We start from the raw sequence: 25,519 nt of genomic DNA, 5'->3' as shown, positions 1-25,519 counted from the left end.
GGGGGTGTTGTTGCAGTCATCAAGACCCATTTAGTAATAAAAATATGGTAGCTTGCTGACCATAAAAAAAAAAAAAAAAACAATTACCATAGCCTTCTTTCAAATTTCTTTCTTTACTATCCCATTTCCATCTTATGGCTTCTTTTTTGAATCAGGTAATATTTATTAAAGCTTTTTTTATTTATATAAAGTGTTGGTGAACTTAAACTGTATCTTTATGCTGTGTTTCCTGTAGGCTTTGCGTGCGTGGGGTTGGGGGGGACCTCCATGTCCATTTTGCTTGGGGCCCCCTAATTCCTTCAAACGGCCCTGACACCAGGAGTCTGTCAGCAAGTCCCAGCCTATGATTCATGCCCATGGACCTGCTGATCGGCTGTGTTCAATCAAGGCCCAAAACCCTGTGTTGTTAATAATCAACACAGAGCTCTGTACAGCTAGCACTATCTCTCTGTTTTCTATCCCTGCAAAGCAAGGGTAAGAAACAAAGAGATCTTTAGCAAGAAAAAAAAAAAAAAGCAGTACACATGACACATTTTTAGGCACACATTTAACCTCTTGATCGCCTCTAGATGTTAACCCCTTCCCACTGTATAGAATTATCAATGATCACTGTATTAAAAACGGAATTCAACTGTTTTTTCAGATTATTAAAAGGTCAGCAGCTACAAAAAGTGTAGCTGCTGACTTTAAAAAAAAAACTATTTACCTGTCCTACGGTCCAGCGATGTGGCCCCCAGAAGCCTCGGCTCTCTCCTCCGCGTCGGCATTACTAGTGTGGGCACCCGGCTGTGACAGCTTGTAGCTTCACAGGTGGGTGCGCATGTGTGAGTCACACTGCGCTATCCTGAAGGGCCGATCAAACTTCTGGGACCCCCCCCCCGTGACGTGGCCCAGAAGATTGCAGGGAGGGAGGAGTTGCCTAAGTGGCACGGGCAGAAGTGGGAGCTGGGTACATGTCAAAACTCACTCTCCCCCCCCACCCCCCCAAAAAAAAATGACATACCAAATGTAGCATGTCAGGGGTTTAGGACTCCTTAAAGCAGAAGTTCCACTTTTGGGTGGAACTCCGTTTTAATGTCACTGATGTCAGTGGCAGTTAGTCCTCCCCCGCCCCCAGCGTCATTTAGTGTCAGATTGCTTGCCACACCATCGCAGTCCTATTATAAGTCGCTAATCACCGCCATTAGTAGTATAGATTTCAGTATAGATAACAGTTTGTAGACGCTATAACTTTCACGCAAACCAATCAATGTATGCTAATTGGGATTTTTTTTTTTTACCAAAGATTTATTTCTTGGTAAGCATGCAGGTGAGGAGGGGGATCTGTTATGGTCAGTGGAGGGAGGGGGGGGGGGGGTGGGTGATGAGCTTCAGGTCAAAAAGAATAAGTGCACTTGGTCTGCAAATTCACTTATTCTGAAAGTCTTTCTATTCTGCAATGAGTAAAAGTGAAAATAGTTCTATTTGCCCCAACAGATCTAATTATAGGAAATGGGCGCTGTAATAAACACTGAAAGATAGGACCATGCAACTGAATTCTCTTATAGATTTAATCTCAATATTTCCTCCAGGATGAATTTTCGCTTTTATTTTATTTCTTTTTTTAACAAAAGTTTTGAAAAATAAATATAAATCTGCCCGTTCTCACAGACTTTACAATACACATCAGTTGTACATAACACGCAATGTTTTTGCTTTTAAATACATACTTTATACAACGGTATGTAGTGGATATCCAGACTTCATGTACATAAAGCATGTAAAAGATATTCAGGTTTTTGTAAAGAGGCCCTGTCACCAGCTTAAAGGGTTACTAATCCCTCATTTATATTTGTTTATTAGATTTTTAAAATAACAAGCATGTCATACTTACCTCCTCTGTGCAGTTGGTTTTGCACAGAGCGGGCCCCGATCCTCCTCTTCTGGGGTCCCCCATCGGCGCTAGTAGCTCCTCCTCTTCTCGAGTGCCCCGTCAGAGAAGTGCTCTCCTTCGGGACACCCGTGCGGGAGCGCTCCCGAGTCCAGCTTCTCGTCTATTGACACAGAAAGCAGGACTCGGCCCCGCCCCGCCACTGAATTTGATTGACAGGAGCGGGAGCCAATGGCTGCGCTGTTTTCAATCTATTCAATTAGGACACAAGACACCAGATAGAGCTAATGTGCTCATCCCTAGGGAGAAAGACCAGGTTCAGGTGAGTAAAACGGGGGGCACGGGGGGCTGCTGCATGACAGAAGGCTTTTCACCTTATAGAATGCATTAAGGTGAAAAACCACAAGGGTTAACAACCCCTTTAAGACATTATTCCCCTGCAATATGCCTGTGAAGAAAGAAAGAAATGGATGCACATCCAGAACTTCCAATTGCCTTTTATTTTATTTCACAAAGATAACACCAAAGACACCAAACTGTGGTCACGTAGACACATTTCACACATACATCTTGTGCTTAATCATGGATTAAGCACAATATGTATGTGTGAAACACGTCTACGTAACCACAGTTGGTGTCTTTGGTGTTATCTTTGTGAAATAAAATAAAAGGCAATCGGAAGTTCTGGATGTGCAGCCAATTCTTTCTTCTTTCCAAGTTTCCCACGGAGGCGGGCCGGGGCTAGCACTCTGCAAGATACTCCAATCAGCCTTATCTCTATACACCTGGAGCAGCGGTTCCTTTTCTTGTAATGTGCCTGTGACCTTGCTAGAAAATGTAACTACTCCATGAAGAGGCAATTCCCAGGTAGGGGTGCACTCAGGCATGTTCGGATCCTAGTCCAAATCTACGTGAGCGAGCCCGTCAGATAGCTGGGACTGTACTGGAGCGATCATCTGTGGCCAGGGCATTCCCCACCCCATAGTCTCATGTATGCATGTAGCTGCAGGGCAGGGAATGCCATGGCTGCAGGCGACCGGCCCAATACAGGTGACGGCTTCCTTGCAGGCTTGCTCACATGCATTTGGACTAGGATGTGAAAACGCTTGAGTTGATCGCTATTCCCTAGCACATCCCTCTCTCTTCTGGGAGTATCCAGGTGCTGGCCCAGCTCCTCTCCCTTGTCTACCCTGCATAACAGGAGGGGAATGCAATAGTGCAGTTTTGGTTAACCTTGGCACCCCAGATGTTTTGGAACTACATTTCCCATGATGCTCATGCACTCTGCAGTGTAGTGGAGCTTCATGGGGAAATGTCGTTCCAAAACATCTGGGGTGCCAAGGTTCGCCATCACTGCAATAGAGTGTCATGACGTCTTGCTGGTTTCCCATCTAAGATGGCAGCACCCAGTAGCAGTCTTAGGCCATTTGGATGCAAGGGAAACTTTGATGGATAAATAAGGTTAATAAAATACATTGTTTTGAAATTAAAGGTCTGGCGACAGGGTTTCCAATCAGAATTCACCTTCGATTTCTCTTGCCGAGTGGGATTAGTGTCCACCGAATTCTCAATGACCTATAGAAAAAGCCCCTATAAATTTATCAATATATTGAGTCTGCAGACAGCAATGATGTGACAAGCATTACAGACATAAGATGTGAGCAGGATGTACGTTAATAATCCAGATGCCACAGACAAGCATTGATCAGAGCAGTGTGTATTTCTATCATATGCACAGTCCTGGTATTCCTTTTTACTTTGGGGACACAGTGAGCTTGAATGAAGATATCCAACGCAAGTCCATTCTTCTTCCTAAACTCGTTTTTGCAATCTCTAGGAGGATCTGAAGGTGCAGAGATATAAATGATAACATCTGGTCAGGTTTCATTGAATTTTTTGGCAGAATAATCTGGCCAACAAAAGCTGGCCTCTGATTGGTTGTTATAGATCTGCCCCCCTGCTCTGTGCCCGCCCCTGCGGTATCGTGTTTGGTTTGGAGGAAACAAACGAAGAGCCTCTCTTCTTATGCACAACGAAGGCCAGAGCTGGAGAGGTTACCAGAGATTTATCGAAAAATTCCCTGTGAAGATACAAAAATATGACGGCTTTCGGTTAAAGTGGAACTTTATTCAGCAAATGAAGTCCTGCTAAATCACTTCAGGCTGGTTCCTTTTTCAGGTATAGCGATGTAACACGTTAAAAAAACAAAAAACAATCCTCTATACCAGGGATCTCAAACTGGCAGCCCTCCAACTGTTGCGAAACTACAAGTCCCATCATGTCTTTGCCTGTGGGAGTCATGCTTGTAACGGTCAGCCTTGCAATACCTCATGGGACTTGTAGTTTCGCAACAGCTGGAGGGCCACCAGTTTAAAACCCCTGCGCTATACTGTTTAAAATCCAGTAACATACTGGGGTTGATTTACTAAAGGCAAATATACCGTGCACTGTAAGCGCATTTGCCTAGATCTGAGGGGAAGCTCTGCTGATTTCTATCATCCAATCATGTGCAAGCAAACTAGCATTTAGATGCAGGCAGAAGGCACAGGTGGCATGTTTAGCCCTGCTTTACCGCCGACGCCCACACCTCCCCAGTGTGAAATTGCCCTTAATGTATTTTATTTCCATCAATTTTATTAAAATGGAACTTTACCCATAACAACTTGATAAAAAAAAAAAAAAAACAATGTTCTTGAGCAAGGAACATACATTCCACATTAATAATTATTCTACCAGCATTAGTGTGAGCGGTAAATTGCCTCCAGCATTGCCCCGGTTTCTTCTTGCTGGAGGCTGCCATTTTGCTGAAGCCCAGAGCCCCTGAACAGCAGTAAATCGTAAAGCGGAACTAAATCCATCAAATGAACGGTTACATTCCTGGAATTGCCAACTGTCCTCAACCAAACTGTCAAACGTTTGGTGTCATAACAGATCACATGTGCAATGCCATGACAGTTGCAGATCAAACAGAAGCAGCTTTCTTGGCTGTAAAGGATAGGAGGGTTTAAATCCGCTTTAAGGCTGTGAGGAGATCAGCTTCTACAAACCTGGCAGTGCCTAAAAATGAAGAGCAACTGAGCATGTGCAGAGCAGGGTGAGACAGTGGGGTTGATTTACTAAAGGAAAATAGAAAATATACTATGCACTGTAAGTGCAGTTGCCCCAGAGCTTAGTAAAAGAGGGAAAGCTTCACAAAGAATACCCAATCACATGCAAGGAAAAAAAAAAAAACAGCATTAGCCCTCCATGCACCAGGGCTAAACTCCCTGTGTGCAAGGGGCTGAAAACAGTTACAGTAACCTGGACCTACCTAGGAAGCATGGCTGTTTAAACCCAACAGCTTATTTAAAGGGAATGTCTATCCAGCTTTGCTCTTAGCGGCTCCCTGCACGCACTCACGGCAGGGACAGATCTCCAGAATCTGAGAGAGAATATTGACCTCCCTGCAAGGAGAGGCAGAACCACCTACACAGGGAGGTACTAGAGCTGAATACATGAGTAGTAGAGCCAAATACACAGGAAGGTAAAAAGGAGCCGGGCCAGGTAGGAGAGATTTGAAATAAGAGGGAGCTTTGGGGGGGGGGGGGGGTTTAGTACACCTCTAAATGATGCACTCTGTACTTAGTGTATTCCTCAACCCTGCACCCTGGGCATGGCGCACCCCTGAACCCTGCACCCTGGGCATGGCGCACCCCTGAACCCTGGGCATGGCGCACCCCTGAACCCTGGGCATGGCGCACCCCTGAACCCTGGGCATGGCGCACCCCTGAACCCTGGGCATGGCGCACCCCTGAACTCTGCATGCCACATACTCCTATGGCACTTAAATAAAATTCTCATGGGAAAAAAAAAATTCCATACCTGGAATCCCTCTATAACCTCAATATAAGATCTATCATGTTTTGTAGGTCAGTTCAGTCTATAACAAAAAGGACATTTACCAAGAAAAGGACTGATTAAAATCCGGGATCCCAAGATGTTTTCCTCGGTATCGTCCTCTCCTCAAAGCAAATTATTTCATCTCCAATTTTTACTTCAATATCACCGTCATCCAGATTAAGACCACACTCTACCCCGGTCTTCACACTCTGCACGTCGTTCTTGTGGTGCTTCAGAGATGATAAGCAGCCTGCAGAGGAACGTTCATTTTAGCGAATGTCATCAAAGGGAAATAGTGACATTTAAAGTGTATTTTCAATTTTTTTGCAGTCAAATTTGAGAAAACTCCTCGATAGGTTTGTTAGAGGGGGATATGATCACAATGTACAAATATATCAAAGGTGTCTTCAGTAACTGTAATAAACGGTTTACTCTAAGGTCCCACACAGTCACAATATTAGGTTAGAAGAAAGGAGACTCAGAGCCCTTCACACTGAGCTGCCCCAGGCGTCGGCGGTACAATGCCGCTATTTTTAGCGCCGCTTTACCGTCATTTTTGCGGCACTATTCGGCTGCTAGCGGGGGGGGGGGTTTAACCCCCGCTAGAGGCTGAAAAAGGGTTAAAACCACCCGTAAAGCGCTGCTACGGCAGCACTTTGCCGGAACGGCCCATTTATTGCAAGTAGTTCACCGCCCCAAAGAAGCTGCTGGCAGGACTTTTTGCGACTCCCTGCCAGCGTAAAGCTATGGTGTGAATGGAGCCGCTGTTTCAGGGCATTTTGCAGGCGCTGTTTTTAACGATATAGCGCCTGCAAAGCGCCCCAGTGTGAAAGGAGTCTAAACCACTTCAGCCCCGTAAGATTTGGCTGCTCAATGACCAGAGCACTTTTTACAAATTTGGCACTGCGATGCTTTAACTGGTAATTGCGCAGTCATGCAATGCTGTACCCAAACGAAATTTGCACCCTTTTTTTCCCCACAAATAGAGCTTTATGATGGTATTTGATTGCCTCTGCGATCTTTTTGCAATATAAATGGAAAAAGACCAAAAATTTTGAAAGAAAATGATATTTTCTACTTTGTTATAAAAAAAAAAATCCAATAAACTCAAATTTAGTCATACATTTAGGCCAAAATGTATGTATTATTTGGTTAAAAAAAGAAAAAGTCAATAAGCATATATTTATTGGTTTGCGCAAAAGTTATAGCATCTACAAACTAGTCTACATTTTCTGGAATTTACGCAGCTTTTAGTTTATTTCTTGAGGTGCTAAAATGGCAGGGCAGTACAACCCCCCCCCCCCCAAATGACCCCATTTTGGAAATTAGACACCCCAAGGAAATTCCTGAGAGGCATGTTGAGCCCACTGAATATTAAATTTTTTTGTCACAACATAAGGAAAAAAAAAAAATTACACAAAGTTGTCACTAAATGATATATTGCTCACACATGCCATGGTTATATGTGGAATTACAACCCAAAATAAATTCTGCTGCTTCTCCTGAGTACGAGGAATCCATTATGCTTTACCTTTGCAGGGAATGAAAGAGGAAGTAAACTCATCAGAGTTTACTTCCTCTTTAATACTTCAAACATTGTTCTCCAGTCCCCTCAAACAAAGAGAGCCAAGTAGGATTTTTCAGTGCTGGGGTTATCCTAAAAGAGCATCTAAAAAAGGTAAACAGCAATTTTAAAATATATATTTTTTTAATGTATGCTATATTGATGGGGACTTGTAACAAATATAAAGTAGACGTTATCCCAATTTGTCTGCAAAAAGATGGAAATACACTTTTAGAATAGTAGAAGACTCAGTACTTACCTGTCCATATAACATTATTATTGCGCTTTAGTTTAAATTTCAGTTTTTTTTCTAGGGCGCCTTTTTGAACTCTGCACCCCGCCACCTGGGTGACCTTCTTCCCCACAGTGACATCAAACAGAGCCAGGACAGACGCTTCTCCTAGAAGAACACAATACTGAGGATTAATGGTCCATTGCGGAGCTCAGATAAGGGAGATTATTGTAAATCATTCTCTATACCAGGGATATGCAATTAGCGGACCTCCAGCTGTTGCAGAACTACAAGTCCAATGAGGCATTGCAAAACTCTCACAGCCACAGGCATGACACCCAGAGGCAGAGGCATGATGGGACTTGTAGTTTTGCAACAGCTGGAGGTCTGCTAATTGCATAGCTCTGCTCTATACAAAGTTAGGTTTAGGGTTTCGTCTGAGACATGTATGCCAGTAAATGTTCTTTTCCTTTCAAAAATTTAAAGAGGTCCTGTCTATACAATATCTACTCATACCGATGCTCCACTGATCACCACTAGCTTCCGTGTCCTTAGCTGAGCACCCATACTGATGCATTGCGAGCACAGAAGGTCAGATGCTCACCGCAGGAACCATTCAGAGAATGCTTTTCATTACCTGAATGAATGCAAAGTGTCCTCTGATTGGATGAGATGGAGAGGCAGGGCAGTGATGTCACAGTCTCTCTACCTCATTCATTCAGAGAACACTTTGCTTTGCATTTTCTGAATATATTCTCAGAACAGGGTCCGCACTGAACGGCAGACCTCCTTTGTTCACAATGCATCAGGCCAGCTGTTCAGCACAGGACCCAGAAGGTAGTGGAGATCACTGGAGTAGTGGTGTCTATTTCTGTGATTTCAAGCTTCCAGGGACATTGCTCAGGTATGGTATATCCACTTCTCATATATCGCTGGTATTCTGGTGGTTATACTGGGATGATACCTCCAGCTGCAGGCATCATCCCGGTACTGTTTTTTAATTTTTATTTTAGAGCCGGCAGTTGGCTCTCTTGTAAAAGCAATACTAGTGGCCAACTAGCCCCTGGATTTCTTTTACAAGCAGTGGAAGATGTCCCCCCCCCCCCCCCCCCTCAGCTTTCTCAGGCTTTCCTGTCCCACTGAGAGACCCTAGTGACCAGCAGAACAAAGACCAGATCAGCTTTGGTCGGCTCTCGGCTATGGTAACCTTGAGGCGATGACCTGACATCACTTCCGGTTTACCCAGATGTCAACTGCGCCATTTTGAAAAAAATCAAAAGCATTCAAAAATACTGGATGTTGGTGTTTTGAATGCTTTTAAAAAAGGGCAGAGGAGGGATTTTTGGGGTCTTATAGACCCTCACATCTTTCCATACAGAGTACCTGTCACTTGCCCATTGCTGTCACAAGGATGTTTACATTCCTTGTGACAGCAATTAAAGCAACAGTCCCGCACGCATGCAAACAGCGATTATCCCACACATATGATGCATCACCACGAACATCAGATCACAGGCAGTTATTCTATCACTAGTATAAACAGAAAAGTCAGTGCTACTACCCATACAACACATAGATACAACTCCCAGGTGCTCGATCCACAGTCGCTGGCTGAGTAATGTGGAAAAAATTATCTGCACTCCGATTGTTGCTCTTAAAGAGGAAGTAAACCCTGGGGGGGGGGTTACTTCCGCTTTATTTCCCTGCAAAGGTAAAGCATAGCAGCCCATTATGTGTCACTTACCTGAAACCGAAGCCTTCGATGTCACCGCTGTCCCCACAAGCAGCGAGCGTCCATTTTCACCCCCTTCCTTCCGTGGCTGCGAAGTCTGGCTCTGTGACTGGCCGGAGTCGCGTGATGTCACTCTGGTGCATGCGTGTGGGAGCCGCCAATCACGGCACGATCCCTATTAGAAACTGCACGACGTGCCCATTCTAAAGTGCGCATGCGCCGATGAGGCACTCGCCATTTTTTCGTAAATATCTCCTAAAACGGGGAGGTTTAGGAGATATTTCCAGCACTATATTAAGGCTTACCTGTAGGTAAAAGTGGTTGTACTGGGTGTAAACCACTTTAAAATGTCTTCATTTTATTGAGTAGCCACAGTGGACAAACGCAGACTGTCAGCTGACACGTTTCAGCCCATAAGGCCTTACTCTTAACCACGTTACAGACATAAAACTTTGAAATAAATAGTAGTTCTAAAGATAACAGGCTCCATCCTTTAATTGTCTTGATACCGCAGGCAGTTATCCAAAAAAAAAAAATCGAATCAGCTGCAATACATATAGGGTGATCCATGTGTATGCCACACTACTTTTAACACACCTTGTGGTGATAATATGCACATGTATGTACACACACATGCATATATTCATACACGTATACATAAGAAAACACATCACAAAATTCAAAAAACACTAAATAATAAAAGTGAAAATAATAATCCAGGCATGTGAAAAGGACCCCAGAAAAGAGAACTTAAAAGAGGAGGTGATAGGGAGAGATGTCTACTGGGGAGAGAAGCATGGTGGATTTTTAGATTAAAAACTAGATCACCTCAGGGGTTAAACCTGAGGTGGGATCTGGACTTGCACTTACATTAGAATGCCTCTCCCCAGAGCCTCCTCTCTCTTTTTTTCTTCCCTCTTATTTTTTCTCTTCTGGGGTCTTTTTCACATACCTAGATTATTATTTTCACCTTTTTTATTTAATGTTTTTTGAATTTTATGGTGCGTTTTCTTATGCATATGTGTATACGTGTATGAATATATGCATACATGTGCATATTATCACCACAAGATGTGTGAAAATTAGTGGCATACACATGGATCACCCTATATGTATTGCAGCTGATTCTCTTTTTTGGATAACTGCCTGCGGTCAATCAAGACAATTAATGGCTGGAGCCTGTGATCTTTAGAGCTGCTATTTACTTCGAATGTTTATGTCTGTAATGTGGTTATGACTAAGGCCTTATAGGCTGAAACACATCAACTGACAATCTGCGTTTGTCCACTGTGGCTATTCAATAAAATGAAGACATTTTAAGAGCAACAACCGGAGTGCAGATCATTTTTTCCCCACATAATCCTAGCACTAGGCCTCCTGTGTACACCTAAAGTGGTAAGCTGTAATGGTGTTTAACCGGTTCCCGACCGGCGCACGCTGATGTACGTCGGCAGAATGTCACGGGCAGGCATATTGGCGTACAGGTACGTCCAATCTTTATTGCCGACCTGTCATCGTGAGCGCGCCGCCGGCGGCGCGCTCACGTGCCGGTCGGGACCCCCGTGAGTCCGGTCACGGGTCCCGTGGACTCGATCGCTGCAGGCATACCCGCGATCATCTCGCGGAGCAGCTGAACGGAGAAATGCTGTTGTAAACAGCATTTCCCTATTCTGCCTAGCAACTAGTGACGCTGATCTCTGCTCCATGTGATTGGAGCAGAGATCAGTGTTCACTAAATGAAAGCCCAGCCCCCCCCTAGTTAGTAACACACCCCTAGGAACACTTAACCCCTACATTGCCACCCACTGGTTAACCCCTTCACTGCCAGTGTCATTTACACAGGAATCACTGCATTTATATAGCAGTGATTGCTTTATAAATGACAATGGTCCCAAAAATGTGTCAAAAATGTCCGATGTGTCCGCCATAATGTCGCAGTCACAATAAAAATCGCTGATCGCCATTACTAGTAAAAAAAAAAAAATGTATTAATATAAATGCCATAAAACTATCCCCTATTTTGTAAACGCTATAACTTTTGCGCAAACCAATCGCTTATTGCGATTTTTTTTACCAAAAATATGTAGAAGAATACGTATTGGCCTAAACTGAGGGAAAAAAATGTTTTTTTATATATTTTTGGGGGATAGCGCAAAAAATAAAAACCGCAGGGGTGATCAAATACCACCAAAAGAAAGCTCTATTTGTGGGAAAAAAAAAAAAAGGACGAAAATTTGGTTTTGGAGCCACGTCGCATGACCGTGCAATTTTCAGTTAAAGCGATTTGGACACAGGCACAATTTTCGTTTTTTTCAGGTAGTTACCAAAACATATTCAAGCTATAGTTATATAAACGGATAAGGTTTGAAAGCGCACACTCTCAGGTTTAATTTGAGGGTGTACATCCAAATTGGAGGAAGGGCTTAGGAATTACAGCTCTTAATAACCACCCCCCCTTTTTCAAGGGACCAAAAGTAATTGGACAATTGAACCAAAAGCTGTTATATGGCCAGGTGTGGGCTACTCCTTCACTATTTCTTCATCAATTAAGCAGGCAAAATGTCTGGAGTTGATTCTAAGTGTAGTATTTGCATTTGAAATCTATTGCTGTGAACCTACATCATGTGTTCAAAGGAGCGGTCCATGCAAGTGAAACAGGCCATTGTACGGCACGATCCATTTTTCTTTACCATAAAGAGGATCCTGTGATCATCCACCACTGTTGTCTTTAGGGTTGCCACCTTTTCAAGTCAAACCCGAACACTTTAACCACTTCAGCCCCAGAAGAATTTACCCCCTTCCTGACCAGGCCATTTTTTGCGATACGACACTGCGTCGCTTTAGCTGACAAGTCCGTGGTCATGCAATGTTGTACCCAAACAAAATGTATCCCCACAAATAGTGCTTTTTGGGGGTATTTTAGAGATGAAACAACCAATAATTGGTCGCCATAAAAGGGAGTTCTGTGAGCGATGGTGCAAGAACAACCGATGACCCCACCCCTTGTCCCTATATAAGTCCCCGCGCAGCGCGTCCCTGGCATTGCGGCCGGAGAGAGCTTCGAGTCAACATCTCCAGGAGAAGGAGGAGAAGAAGAAGAAGAAAAAGAAGAACGGAAGGCGGCGGCGGCGACAGAAGACCGGGCCACCGCCTGTAAAAGAGCTATAAGAAGGCGTGGTGGCCCGCCAGAAGAACCGAAGAGGGGGACAAGACCCCCGAAGTCGGAAGAAGAGGCCGCGGCGACTAAGAAGAATGCCGGGCTCCTCCGCTAGCAAAAGAGCTATAAGAAGATAGCGGAGGAGTCCGGCGAGAAGACCCCCGAAGACGGAAGACCCCCGGAGCTTTGGAATAAATTATTTTATCTTGTGTGTTGTTTTTTTTGTACTTTATTTTACAGGTGAATGGGTAAGGGTACATTGTACCCCATACTCATTCACATAGGGTGGGGGGCTCCCGGATTCCGATAAGCCCCCCGCCCGCAGACCCCGACAACCAACGGCCAGGGTTGTCGGGAAGAGGCCCTTGTCCTCATCAACATGGGGACAAGCTGCTTTGGGGTGGGGGCAAGGCACCCCCCATGTTGAGGGCACGCGGCCTGGAACGGCTGGGGGGCGCTCGCTCGCCCCTCCTTTCCTGGCCGGCCGGGTAGCGTGCTCGGACAAGGGTCTGTTGTGGACTTTGGGGGGACCCCACGCCGATTTTTTTTGGCGTTGGGGGTTCCCCTTTAATTCCATACCAGGTGGCGGGGCCAGCAACGTGTCCTTCGCGGGCCCCGCCTACCTGGAGACCCGCTCAAAATGAGTAGACTTTTCTCCGGGCGGGAAAAGTCTGTTCCTTTCAAAAGTACGGCGGACTGGCACACACACGGCCGGATTGTCAACCGAAATGCGAGTCCGGTGGGAAGATTGGAGTGCAAAACTACTTTCTAAGCAACTTCAGTTTGCCGGACTTTTCCACCCGCTTGTTTGATCGTGTGTACGCGGCATTATACTCAATCTACTTGACCATGACGGTTGCCAGAGCAGCTGCATATACAAAGAAACATTTTACTGCATTTATGATAAAATGCGCTTTTCACCAAACAGTGCCGCCGATACACTTATAGCCATGTCGCAATCTTAAATCCCAATAAGCTGCATCCCGCCTACAGGTTACAAACTTCCCAGCACATCCTCAGTCATTCCTATCTAATTCGAATCTATTAAGCTGTGATTCCCAACCTAAGTCTTCAAAATACTGTAACTCCAACAGGCTTTTTGGGAATTTACCTTAGATAATACCAAGCCACTGACGTGGATTTAAACCACCTGTGCAAGGTGAAGGAAATGCTGAAAACATAACCTGTTGGGGGTACTGGAGTACTGAGGTTGGGAGCACCTGACATAAATGATGAAAGGTCCCTTCCAGAACGTTCTCCACACCTTTCACAACCTCTTCTGTTATTGGGGTCAGTTTACTGTTGAGCTCCTCCTTCAGGTCTTCAATAAGATGGTAGATGATTTTATGGAGTTTGATGGGGATGTTCTTCTTAGCTGCGAGTTGCTGGACAGTTTTGTTTGCATTTACATTGAATCCATAAACACTACCTGGAGAATAAGAAACAAGACACTTGATGAATAAAGGAGGGGAGATTTTGGTATGCTAATTTGTTACATAAATTAACAGTATATCATGAAGCATCTCTAAAGGTTGCTTATAACAGTCTAAAATGGTGTTTACCTTCACATCAGAGTCCTCAGCCCCCCTCCCCTTTAGCATATCAGAGTCCTCAGTTCCAACCCCCCGCACATCGGGGTCCTCCCGTCCCGCTCTTTCACATCGGGGTCCTCCCATCCCGCTCTTTCACATCGGGGTCCTCCCGTCCCGCTCTTTCACATCGGGGTCCTCCCGTCCCTCTCTTTCACATCGGGGTCCTCCCGTCCCTCTCTTTCACATCGGGGTCCTCCCGTCCCTCTCTTTCACATCGGGGTCCTCCCGTCCCTCTCTTTCACATCGGGGTCCTCCCGTCCCTCTCTTTCACATCGGGGTCCTCCCGTCCCTCTCTTTCACATCGGGGTCCTCCCGTCCCTCTCTTTCACATCAGGGTCCTCGGTCCCTTTCTTTCACATCAGGGTCCTCGGTCCCTTTCTTTCACATCAGGGTCCTCAGTCCCTTATTTCCCCTTGGATTCTTCATTCCCTTATTTCCCCTTGGATTCTTCATTCCCTTCCTCTTAAGAGTCCTTAGTCCCCCTTACCCTTCCACCCACAAATCCTACAGTACCTGCAGCAGGGCAGTGGGAAGGACATAAAGCAGGTCATGAAGTAGGTCGACTTTCATCCCCTTCTGGATGCTGGGGTTGCCCTGAATGATGCCCACCTTGGATTAGTGTTGTGCATTTCCATGGCGCTAACAGCCAACTTACCTGTGCCATGGAAACACATGTCACAGTGCAAAAATACTGGGTGCAGCACAACACCCTTGATGAACACAGACGGCATCCCAAGTCAGCAACCCCCAAATAGACTGCAGATAAACATTTATAGTTATAAAAGATATAAAAAGATATATAGCATTATAAATTGCTGGAGAGAACACATTATTTTGAATACAATAGTTTATCTTTTATTAACCGACTTTGTATACAGTAACTAAAAATGTAACATGGCATCCATACAAGGCCTGAGAATGGCAACCTTTACTGTTTCCTTTAATAAAACAGTTTCTGTTACTGATAGAAGTTTCAAAAGATCAGCCTTGCTCAAAGCCCTGATGCCGACATGCTGGGCTGCAAGGTGGTCAGGTGCTCTACTCCCTGGACTGTTATCAGCTAGCGTTGTTCCCTGCTATCTCCGTGACTACAAAACACTGTCCCTTATTTTGCAGGGAGGGATGTGTGATGTGTGATGCTATCCTTACATACTACCTGTCCTAGGGTGACAATATATATTTAATTTATATTATATATACAGTTGTCCTCATAAGTTTACATACCCTGGCAGAATTTATGATTTCTTGGCCTTTTTCTCAGAGACTATGAATGATAACACAAAAACTTTTCTTTCACTCATGGTTAGTGTTTGGCTGAAGTCATTTATTATCAATCAACTGTGTTTACTCTTTTTGAAATCCTAATGACAACAGAAACTACCCAAATGACCCTGATCAAAACTTTACATACTCCATCCTCACCTGTGATATGTTTGCTTGTAATTAGTGTGTGTGTATAAAAGGTCAATGAGTTTCTGGACTCCTGACAGACCCTTGCATCCAGTGTATCCATCCAGTGCTGCACTGACATTTCTGGATTCTGAGTCATGAGGAAAGCAAAAGAATTGTCAAAGGATCTGCAGGAAAAGGACGTTGAATTGTATAACACAGGAAAGGGATATAAAAAGATATCCAAGGAATTGAGAATGCCAATCCGCAGTGTTCAAACTCTAATCAAGAAGTGGAAAATGAGGGATTCTGTTGAAACCAAACCACGGTCAGGTAGACCAACTAAAATTTCAGCCACAACTGCCAGGAAAATTGTTTGTGATGCAAAGAAAAACCCACAAATAACTTCAGGTGAAATACCGGACTCTCTGAAAACATGTGGTGTGGGTGTTTCGAGATGCACAATAAGGAGGCACTTGAAGAAAGATGGGCTGCATGGTTGAGTCGCCAGAAGAAAGCCATTACTACGCAAATGTCACAAAGTATTCTGCTAACAATACGCCAAACAGCACAGAGACAAGCCTCAAACCTTCTGGCACAAAGTCATTTGGAGTGATGAGACCAAAATTGAGCTTTTTGGCCACAACCACAAACACTACATTTGGAGAGGAGTCAACAAGGCCTATGATGGAAGGTCCACCATTCCTACTGTGAAACACGGAGGTGGATCGCTGATGTTTTCGGGATGTGTGAGCTACAAAGGCACAGGAAATTTGGTCAAAACTGCTGGCAAGATGAATGCAGTAGGTCATCAAAAAATACTGGAGGAACATTTGCATTCATCAGCCAGGAAGCTGCACATGGGATGTACTTGGACATTCCAACTTGACAATGATCCAAAACACAAGGCCAAGTCGACCCGTCATTGGCTACAGCAGAATAAAGTGAAGGTTCTGGAGTGGCCATCTCAGTCTCCTGACCTCATTATTGAGCCACTCTGGGGAGATCTCAAACGTGCTATTCATGCAAGACAGCCCAAGAATTTACAGGAACTGGAGGCTTTTTGCCAAGAGGAATGGGCAGATAAAGAGCCTCATCCACAAAAGACTTCAATCTGTCTTTGATGTTAAAGAGGGCAATACAGGGTATTAAGAACTGGGGTATGTAAACTTTTGATCAGGGTCATTTGGATAGTTTCTGTTGCCATTGTGATTTAAAAAGAATAAACACAGTTGATTGATAATAAATGGCTTCAGTCAAACACTTACCATACCATGAGTGAAAGAAACGCTTGTGTTATCATTCATATTCTCTGCAAAATGGCCAAGAAATCAAATTCTGCCAGGGTATGTAAACGTATGAGAACAACTTTATATAAAAAATGTATTCTAATAAATATATATATATATATATATATATAAATTAAAAATATAATATATATGTTTTTTTCTTCTTTATTACATTTATTGCACAATTTCTTTTAACATTTGCTGCGTTTGCCCATGTCTGCATCACATGATCATTGTGACTAACCACGGCTAGCAACACAATTGTACACAATGAATGGCATGAATCAAAGCCATTCATTCTTCACAATAATCATGTGATCTACTGTGATTGGTCACAGCGATCACATGGTACCGGCAGAGGGTCAGTACGCTGATCAGTCATTGGCTGTGTAGTGTGGACACAGCTGGTGACAGATCACCTCGCAGCACGCCCACATGAAGGTCACACCCAGCCGTCATTTGACAATTGGCTGGGGGGGGGGGGAGTGGTTAAAATAAAAGGCAAAATAATGTAACAAAAAAATAAATAAAAAATTTATGAATGAAGCTTCCACATCTAAGGACCAGTAAGCTGCAATGCTATCAACTTTTTTGTTCTTGGGTTTAGATACACTTTAACACCAAGCTGATTATTTTCACATCCACATCCAAAAGATAAAATAAATCCTCTCTCTTATCATAAATTACCATTGAATGTTTCTGCCAGAACAATGTCACTCTCACTGATGTCCCCGATGCCAAAATGGACCAAGTTCAGCTCACACTCCTCTTCAGCATCGTATGTGTCAATGACATTCAGAATGGCTTCCACAGACCCGTCTACATCTCCTAGACAAGGAAATGGAGGAGGAGAAAAATTAGTAAATGACATTTTCATGCAGCTTTAATCATCTGATAATCAGTTTTTAATCTATACGGTTCACAATGCTGGCAACTTCCCTCCTTCAGTCAGTTTTCAATCCCTTTCACGCCACCGTACCAAAAGGAAACTGAATGAAATCTGCAACATGTGTTATTAACCACTTGCAAGCCGCTATATCTATATCTCCTGAAGAGCATGTGCAATGTGTTTTGAAATTTAACGTGACACCTGAACTGCAGTTTGGTTTGGGTATAATTATTCTAAAATTTTGACCTCAGCATCAGTCTGACTGGACTATAGGGTGTTCAGCCTGGCCATGGGGGGGGGCGCTGTCTCTTCTGGCAGGCATGGAAACACGGTCTGGTTGGGTGACTTTCTCTTGGAGCCAGCCCAGTAGGAGTGTCACTCTTGCTGTGCTTTCTGGGAGAGGGTACTTAAGATGCGGATGTCATGTGGTTCGGCGTTCCAGTCCAGAAGTATGTTCTGACTCCATGGTCCTGGTCCTCCTGACCAGCCCCCAGGAGGCCTATGGCCTGGGGTGCGGATCCACCAGACTTTACGTCTCGGGGCTGGCTAGCCCGAGGCGAGGAAACTAAGGAAGGGATTTGGAAGTGGTCCGGTGCCGTCTCCAGTTGTGGAGAGGCCCAGCAACTTCGTAGTTATCCAGGGGAGGACTCTTCAGAAGAAGGCCATGCAAGGGTTGACTTCTTAGCAAGAGCCTGGTAAAGCTCAAGGACCTAAGTTACTGGTACCACACGAGTGTTCTACAAGTTTCTAGTTTCCTTGTTCATGTTCTACAACAGGGAGGGACTGGCAGGGACTTGTTTTCGACTCAAACACCCTGTTGGCTGCTAGGCCTTGTGGGAGAAGGACTATCCAATTAGAGTGAACATCCAGCTGTGAATGCCCATTCTCTGGATTTATTCAAAGTAAGCAAGTTCTTTATTACTGACTGACACTAAAAGTGCCTGGACTTTTCACCTAACCCTCTGATCCTATACTAAGAGACTGTTCATTAACTACGTTTTAGCAAATAAAAATCCCTTTAAGCGGATCTGTCGTCAGTCTCCAAGACGGCTTTCACACTGCCGCGCCCATAGCAGCGTTTTACCGTCAGATTTGTGGCGCGAGAAAGGATTAAAACAGCCCGCAATATGCCACAACAGCGGCGTTTTGCCGGTGGTATATTTCAATGGGGAGCAGCGGTGGAGGAGCGGTAAACACCCCGCTCCTTCACCGCTTCCAAAGAAGCTGCTGGCAGGACTTTTCCCTGACGTCCTGCCAGCGCACCGCTCCAGTGTGAAAGCCCTCTGGCTTTCACATTGGAGACAAAGGAGCAGCAGTTTGAGGACAGATTGCAGGCGCTATTTCTAATGCTATAGCGCCTGCAAAATGCCCTTGGTGTGTAAGGGGTCTTAAGTTTCTGGGCCATCTACCACGGGAAACCCCTAGACACGAGGAGCGAGCGGAAGAAGGTAACGGTAAAGCCCATCAAAACCAGCAGCTCCTTCGGGGGTCAGTGCTATATATATACATATACACACATATACACACACACACACACACACACACACACACACACACACACACACACACACACCTCTCTCTCGCTCTATATATATCTATATCTATACACATACATACACGTTGTGGTTTGCAAGTGGTTTACCAGGGTTATGGCTGAAGATATCAGACATGACCCCAGTACTGTTTTCTTTCGGCAGGCGGCTGGCTTTCTCATAAAACCAGTCTAAGCGGCTCATGAGCCGCTGGAACAGTTTCCGAAATGGCAGGAGGGGACGCCACTGTTTCTCAGGCTGTCTGTCAGTTCTGCCAATAAATGATCCGACGGTGCGGCCGGCTGCTCCCATAGGTGATCAAACACTCTTTGATCGACTGCATGGCCTTGGAGGACCGGAGCGACATCATGACATCACTTCCCATCCAGGCTGAAAAGTACATTTTTATTTATTTTTTTTAAACAAAAGATCAAAAAAAATATATATACATATATGCTTTGTGATCTTTTGCTTTTATAAAAAGGTGCTTCTTGGGCTTACCGTTGCCGCAGGGTCGCCTGAGAAACGATTCGGCGGTGCGGCTGTCTTCTCCCATAGTCGATCAAAGAGTTAGCACTCTTTGATTGCCACTATGGTCTTGGAGGACCAAAGTGACGTCATGAAGTCACTTCAGGTCTAGGCTTGTAGATAACAAGAAATAATAATTTTTGATCTTTTGCTTTGAAAAAGGTAAAATAAGGGATTTGGGGGCTTTTCAATCCCAGATCTCTTCATAAAGAGGACCCGCCATCCTTATTTTCTATTACAAGGGATGTTTACATTCCTTGTATTAGAAATAAAATTGATAAAAAGAAAAATGTTAAAACAGTGTAACAATAAAAAATAAAATAAATATATCAGTGCATGTGTTATTCATTGTTGATTTGCTTCTCAGACAGGCTAATCTTGGATCTTGTACTCTCCCCTATGGTCTCACTCAATTTATAAGGCCCCTTTCACACAGGCGGATAGAATTCAGCTTTTAGCTGTGGATAGATGAAGTTATCTACCGCACCTAAACTCACACAATGCTTTCCTATGGCCCCATTCACACACTGCATTTAGCGACAGTGTTGTTACATGTATTTTTGTGAGGTTAGAAAAAAAAAAATGTATTTGACTGCGTCCAGGACCGATTTAGCGCGGCTCTCTGCACATAATCGCAGCATACCATTTCTCCTGCGGATAGCAGCGGCAACGAGCAAAGAAAAGCAACAGGGAGCACTTTAAAAATGGCAAGAATGTTCCAACGCAGCCGCATGTAAAACGCAGCTAATCGCAATGTACAACTGCAAGCGATCGCTGTGCCTGGAGTCTTGGAATTTCAAAATAATAAAAAAAAAAAAAAAACCTTTGCTTTTAACAGCAGCAGAACAGCCGCCCCTGTGAAAGAGGCCTAATGTTTGGGGGTTAGAAGTCATTTTCTAGCAAAAAAAATAAAAAATTACTGATTTGAACTTGTAAAACAAAAAAGTGACAGAAAAAGCCTGGTCAGAAAGTGGTTAAAAAGGACCTGTGAGGAAGGCGCACTAACCCTTATAGCCTGTAGAGGGCAGCCAACTCATGTGCAGTATTGCCCGAGCCCCGACTCCCAGGGGGATGGAGGAATATTTGGCAGTGGACAGACAATATCAAGGAAATGTTGCTTCTGAAGAGCATGTATTTACTAACTAGAAAAAAAGTCTGCCCCCTATGGACACAGGAGGCACTGCGATAATGGATACAACCTGCGGCACGCCTGATGGGCCACAGGAGACAATAGGAGTGTGGAGTATACAACATACAGCAACGTGTATAGTGTGGAGTATACAACCTACAGCAACGTGTATAGTGTGGAGCCATATAAAGTACAAAATGTACATCACAGTGTACAGAGTGGAGCTGTGCAGAGTTTATAATGTACAGCACAGTGTACAGGGAAATATATAATGTACAGCACAGTGTACAGTGAAATATGTAGTGTACAGCACGGGTAGACAACCTCGGCCCTCCAGCTGTTTTGAAACTACAAGTCTCATGAGACATTGCAAGACCCCGACAATCACAGGCATGACTCCTAGAGGCAGAGGCATGAGGGCTGAGGTTGCCTACCCCTGGTGTACAGAGTAGAGCGCAATATATAATGTATAGCACAGTGTACAGAGTGGAATTGCGTGAAGTATATACTATATAGCATATGAGATTATAATGTCCAGTACATCACAGTGAACAGATTAGGAAAATTTGAGTATGTAATGTATAGCAAAGTGTACAGCAGGGGTGGCCAACTAGTAGCCCGTGGGCCACATGTGGCCCGCGGAGCCCTCTGATGTGGCCCAAAACATTCTCTGATTGGACAAGGCGGAGAGGCAGAGCGGGAACAGCAAGGCCCCTTTCACACATGCGGACCGTATGTCCGTATTTCATCCATCCGTTTTCGGATGAAATACGGACATACATGCATCCCTATGGGATAGCGGGTGTCAGCGGATGAACATGTGTGAACTGTACACTGTGTAGCACAGAGCTGTGTGGGATATATAATGTACAGCACAGTGTACAGATTTAGCAGTGTGGATTATATAATGTATAGGACAATGTACAGAGTGGAGCTGTGTGAAGTGTACACTGTGTAGCACAGAGCTGTGTGGGATATATAATGTACAGCACAGTGTACAGATTTAGCAGTGTGGATTATATAATGTATAGGACAATGTACAGAGTGGAGCTGTGTGAAGTGTACACTGTGTAGCACAGAGCTGTGTGGGATATATAATGTACAGCACAGTGTACAGATTTAGCAGTGTGGATTATATAATGTATAGCACAATGTACAGAGTGGAGCTGTGTGAAGTGTACACTGTGTAGCACAGAGCTGTGTGGGATATATAATGTACAGCACAGTGTACAGATTTAGCAGTGTGGATTATATAATGTATAGCACAATGTACAGAGTGGAGCTGTGTGAAGTGTACATTGTGTAGCACAGAGCTGTGTGGGATATATAATGCACAGCACAGTGTACAGATTTAGCAGTGTGGATTATATAATGTATAGCACAATGTACAGAGTGGAGCTGTGTGAAGTGTACACTGTGTAGCACAGCAGTGTGGAATATATAATGTACAGCCTGGGCAATGCCCTTGGTTTTAGGTGGGAGGATGACCTGCACGGCCCCCCTCAATCCAGCTCATCTTCCCAGTAATATAATATAGTGATATGTAGAAAGGATCACATGGAGAGTCACCTTTTACTATTAGAGGGACGGTGGGGTTGTCATCCGTCATCCTCTCCGATGTTCTCTGGGTTACCAGCTTCTTGGCCTTATACAAGGTGGAAATTTTCTGCTTCCAGTTCATGCCATAGAAAGTATCCAGTGTCTTCCTGTGAGCCTCTCTGTGCTCTTGTTGTTTGGCGGAGATCACCTCCAGGTCCTTCTGGACCCTCTCCTCCTCCTCTACATCCGTCCTCCAATCAACAACTTCTCTGGCCCGTTGCTGGAAAGTGAGAGCAACAGGTTCAATGTTATTATAACAGACACCTTCTATCCATATTATAAATATATATATATATATATATATATATATATATATATATATACACACACACACACACACACACACACACACATACACACACACATACATATACATATACACACACATTTATTTATTTATTACACACACGCCACTTTATTAGGTACACCTTGCTAGTACCAGGTTGGACCCCCCCTCTTGCCTTCATTCTTCCTGGCATAGATACAACAAGGTGTTGGAAACATTCCTCAGAGATTTTGGCCCATAGTGTCCTGATGGCATCACGCAGTTGCTGCAGATTTGTCGGCTCTACATCTATAATGCCAATCTCCCGTTCCACCACATCCCAAAGGTGCTCTATTGGATGAGATGTGGTGAGTGTGGAGGCCATTGGAGTACAGGGACCTCATTGTCCAGTGGTGAGATGATTGGAGCTTTGTGACATGGTGCATTATCCTGCTGGAAGGAGCCATCAGAAGATGAGTACACTGTAGTCATAAAGGGATGGACATGGTCAGCAACAATACTCAGGTAGGTCGTGGTGATTAAACGATGATCAATTGGTACTAAAGGGCCCAAAGTGTGCCAAGAAAATCCCCCCCCCCCCACCATTATACCACCACCACCAGCCTGAACTGGTGATACAAGGCAGAGTGGAGCCATGTCTTCGTGTTGTTTACACCAAATTCTGACCCCACCATCTGAATGTTGGAGCTGAAATCGAGACTCATCAGACCAGGCAACGTTTTTCCAATCTTCTATTGTCCAACTTTGGTGATCCTGTGCAAATTGTAGCCTCAGTTTCTTGTTCTTAGCCGACGGGATTGGCACCCGGTGTGTTCTTCTTCTGCTGTAGCCCATCTGCTTCAAGGTTCGATGTGTCGTGTGTTTAGAGATGGTATTCTGCATTCCTTGGTTGTCAGGAGTGGTTATTTGAGTTACTGTGGCCTTTCTATGATCTGTAACCAGTCTGCCCATTCTCCTCTGACAACAAGGCATTTTCCTCCACACAACTGCCGCTCACTGGATATTTTCTCTTTTTCAGACCATTTTCTGTAATTCCGAGAGATGGTTGTGTGTGAAAAATCCCAGTAGATCAGTTTTTGAAATACTCAGAAATTGAACAGGTGTACCTAATAAAGTGGTCGGTAAATATATATATTTTTTTATTACAATAGAACACTGACAGTTTAGTGCGTTGAATAGGAAATCAAATCTTTTCAGATGGTCTTGTTACCCAGGCAGCTCCGCCGGACAGAAGAGTCACATCTGCAACCTGCCTACGGGACATAATGCAGTTAAAGCTGAAGTTTAAAGTGGTTGTCAGCCCTTCCATATACCCAGAGAAGTGAGTGGCCTTGGGCGATACACAGAGACAAAACAAATCCTCCTACATAAGTTGTACCTGTTTACCTGCCGTCTCCTCTACATATATATATCCTCTCCTCTATATATATATATATATTTTTTTTTTTTTATATTTATATTATAGTATATACACACACACACAGTTGGTCTCATAAGTTTACATACCCTGGCAGAATTTATGATTTCTTGGCCATTTTTCAGAGCCTATGAATGATAACACAACCATCCTCACCTGTGATCTGTTTGCTTGTAATTGGTGTGTGTGTATGAAAGGTCAGTGAGTTTCTGGGCTCCTGACAGACCCTTGCATCTTTCATCCAGTGCTGCACTGACGTTTCTGGATTCTGAGTCATGGGGAAAGCAAATTAATCGACAAAGGATCTGCGGGAAAAGGTAGTTGAACTGTATAAACAGGAAATGGATATAAAGATATCCAAGGAATTGAGAATGCCAATCAGCAGAGATGAAACGCTAATCAAGAAGTGGAAAATTAGGGGTTCTGTTGAAACCAAACCACGGTCAGGTAGACCAACTAAAATTTCAGCCACAACTGCCAGGAAAATTGTTCGGGACGCAAAGAAAAACCCAATAACTTCAGGTGAAATACAGGACTCTCTGAATACATGTGGTGTGGCTGTTTCACAATAAGGAGGCACTTGAAGAAAGATGAGCTGCATGGTCGAGTCGCCAGAAGAAAGCTATTACTATGCAAATGCCACAAAGTATTCCGCTTACAATACGCCAAACAGCACAGAGACAAGCCTCAAACCTTCTGCAACAAAGTCATTTGGAGTGATGAGACAAAAATTTAGCTTTTCGGCCACAACCATAAACACTACATTTGGAGAGGAGTCAACAAGGCCTATGATGAAAGGTCCACCATTCCTACTGTGAAACACGGAGGTGGATCGCTGATGTTTTGGGGATGTGTGAGCTACAAAGGCACAGGAAACTTGGTCCAAATTGGTCCAGATGAAGAATGCAGTATGTTATCAAAAATTACTGGAGGAACATTTGCATTCATCAGCCAGGAAGCTGCGCATGGGATGTACTTGGACATTCCAACATGACAATAAACCAAAACATAAGGCCAAGTCGGCCTGCCATTGGCTACAGCAGAATTAAGTGAAGGTTCTGGAGTGGCCATCTCAGTCTCCTGACCTCCTTATCATTGAGCCACACTGGGGAGATCTCCATTGTGCCGTTCATGCAAGACAGCCCAAGAATTTCCAGGAACTGGAGGCTTTTTGCCAAGAGGAATGGGGAGCTTTACCATCTGAGAAGATAAAGAGCCTCATCCACAAATACCACAAAAGACTTCAAGCTGTCATTGATGTTAAAGGGGGCAATACAGGGTATTAAGAACCGGGGTATATAAACCTTTGATCAGGGTCATTTGGGTAGTTTCTGTTGCCATTATGATTTAAAAAGAGTAAACACAGTTGATTGATAATAAATGGCTTCAGCCAAACACTAACCATGAGTGATAGAAAGGTTTTTGTGTTATTCAT

At 44.1% G+C, this 25,519-nt stretch overlaps 1 protein-coding gene across 3 annotated transcripts in view; it reads right to left on the bottom strand.

Annotated features, from left to right (window-relative positions):
• Positions 1-2,514: 2,514 nt before the first annotated feature.
• The window catches only part of MTIF2 (mitochondrial translational initiation factor 2), a 54,327-nt gene continuing 31,322 nt past the window's right edge, over positions 2,515-25,519 (bottom strand). The window contains exons 10-15 of one of the 3 annotated variants that reach the window (XM_077485524.1): positions 22,352-22,601; positions 17,392-17,532; positions 13,699-13,863; positions 7,573-7,713; positions 5,812-5,999; positions 2,515-3,950 (exon numbers count right to left, since the gene is read on the bottom strand). In XM_077485524.1, coding sequence (XP_077341650.1) covers positions 5,827-5,999; positions 7,573-7,713; positions 13,699-13,863; positions 17,392-17,532; positions 22,352-22,601 — 870 coding nt within the window. In that variant the 3' untranslated portion in view covers positions 2,515-3,950; positions 5,812-5,826. The remainder of the gene's footprint in view (positions 3,951-5,811; positions 6,000-7,572; positions 7,714-13,698; positions 13,864-17,391; positions 17,533-22,351; positions 22,602-25,519) is intronic. The other 2 variants (XM_077485525.1, XM_077485526.1) reach the window with 2 other exon arrangements.

Source organism: Lithobates pipiens, unplaced genomic scaffold, assembly GCF_037356315.1.
Source record: "Lithobates pipiens isolate NorthernLeopardFrog02 unplaced genomic scaffold, aLitPip1_a1.2 Scaffold_18, whole genome shotgun sequence".
NCBI classification, from domain to species: Eukaryota; Metazoa; Chordata; class Amphibia; order Anura; family Ranidae; genus Lithobates; species Lithobates pipiens.
The sequence above is the reverse complement of the archived record's forward strand: the minus strand, read 5'-3'. Positions and strand labels throughout refer to the sequence as shown.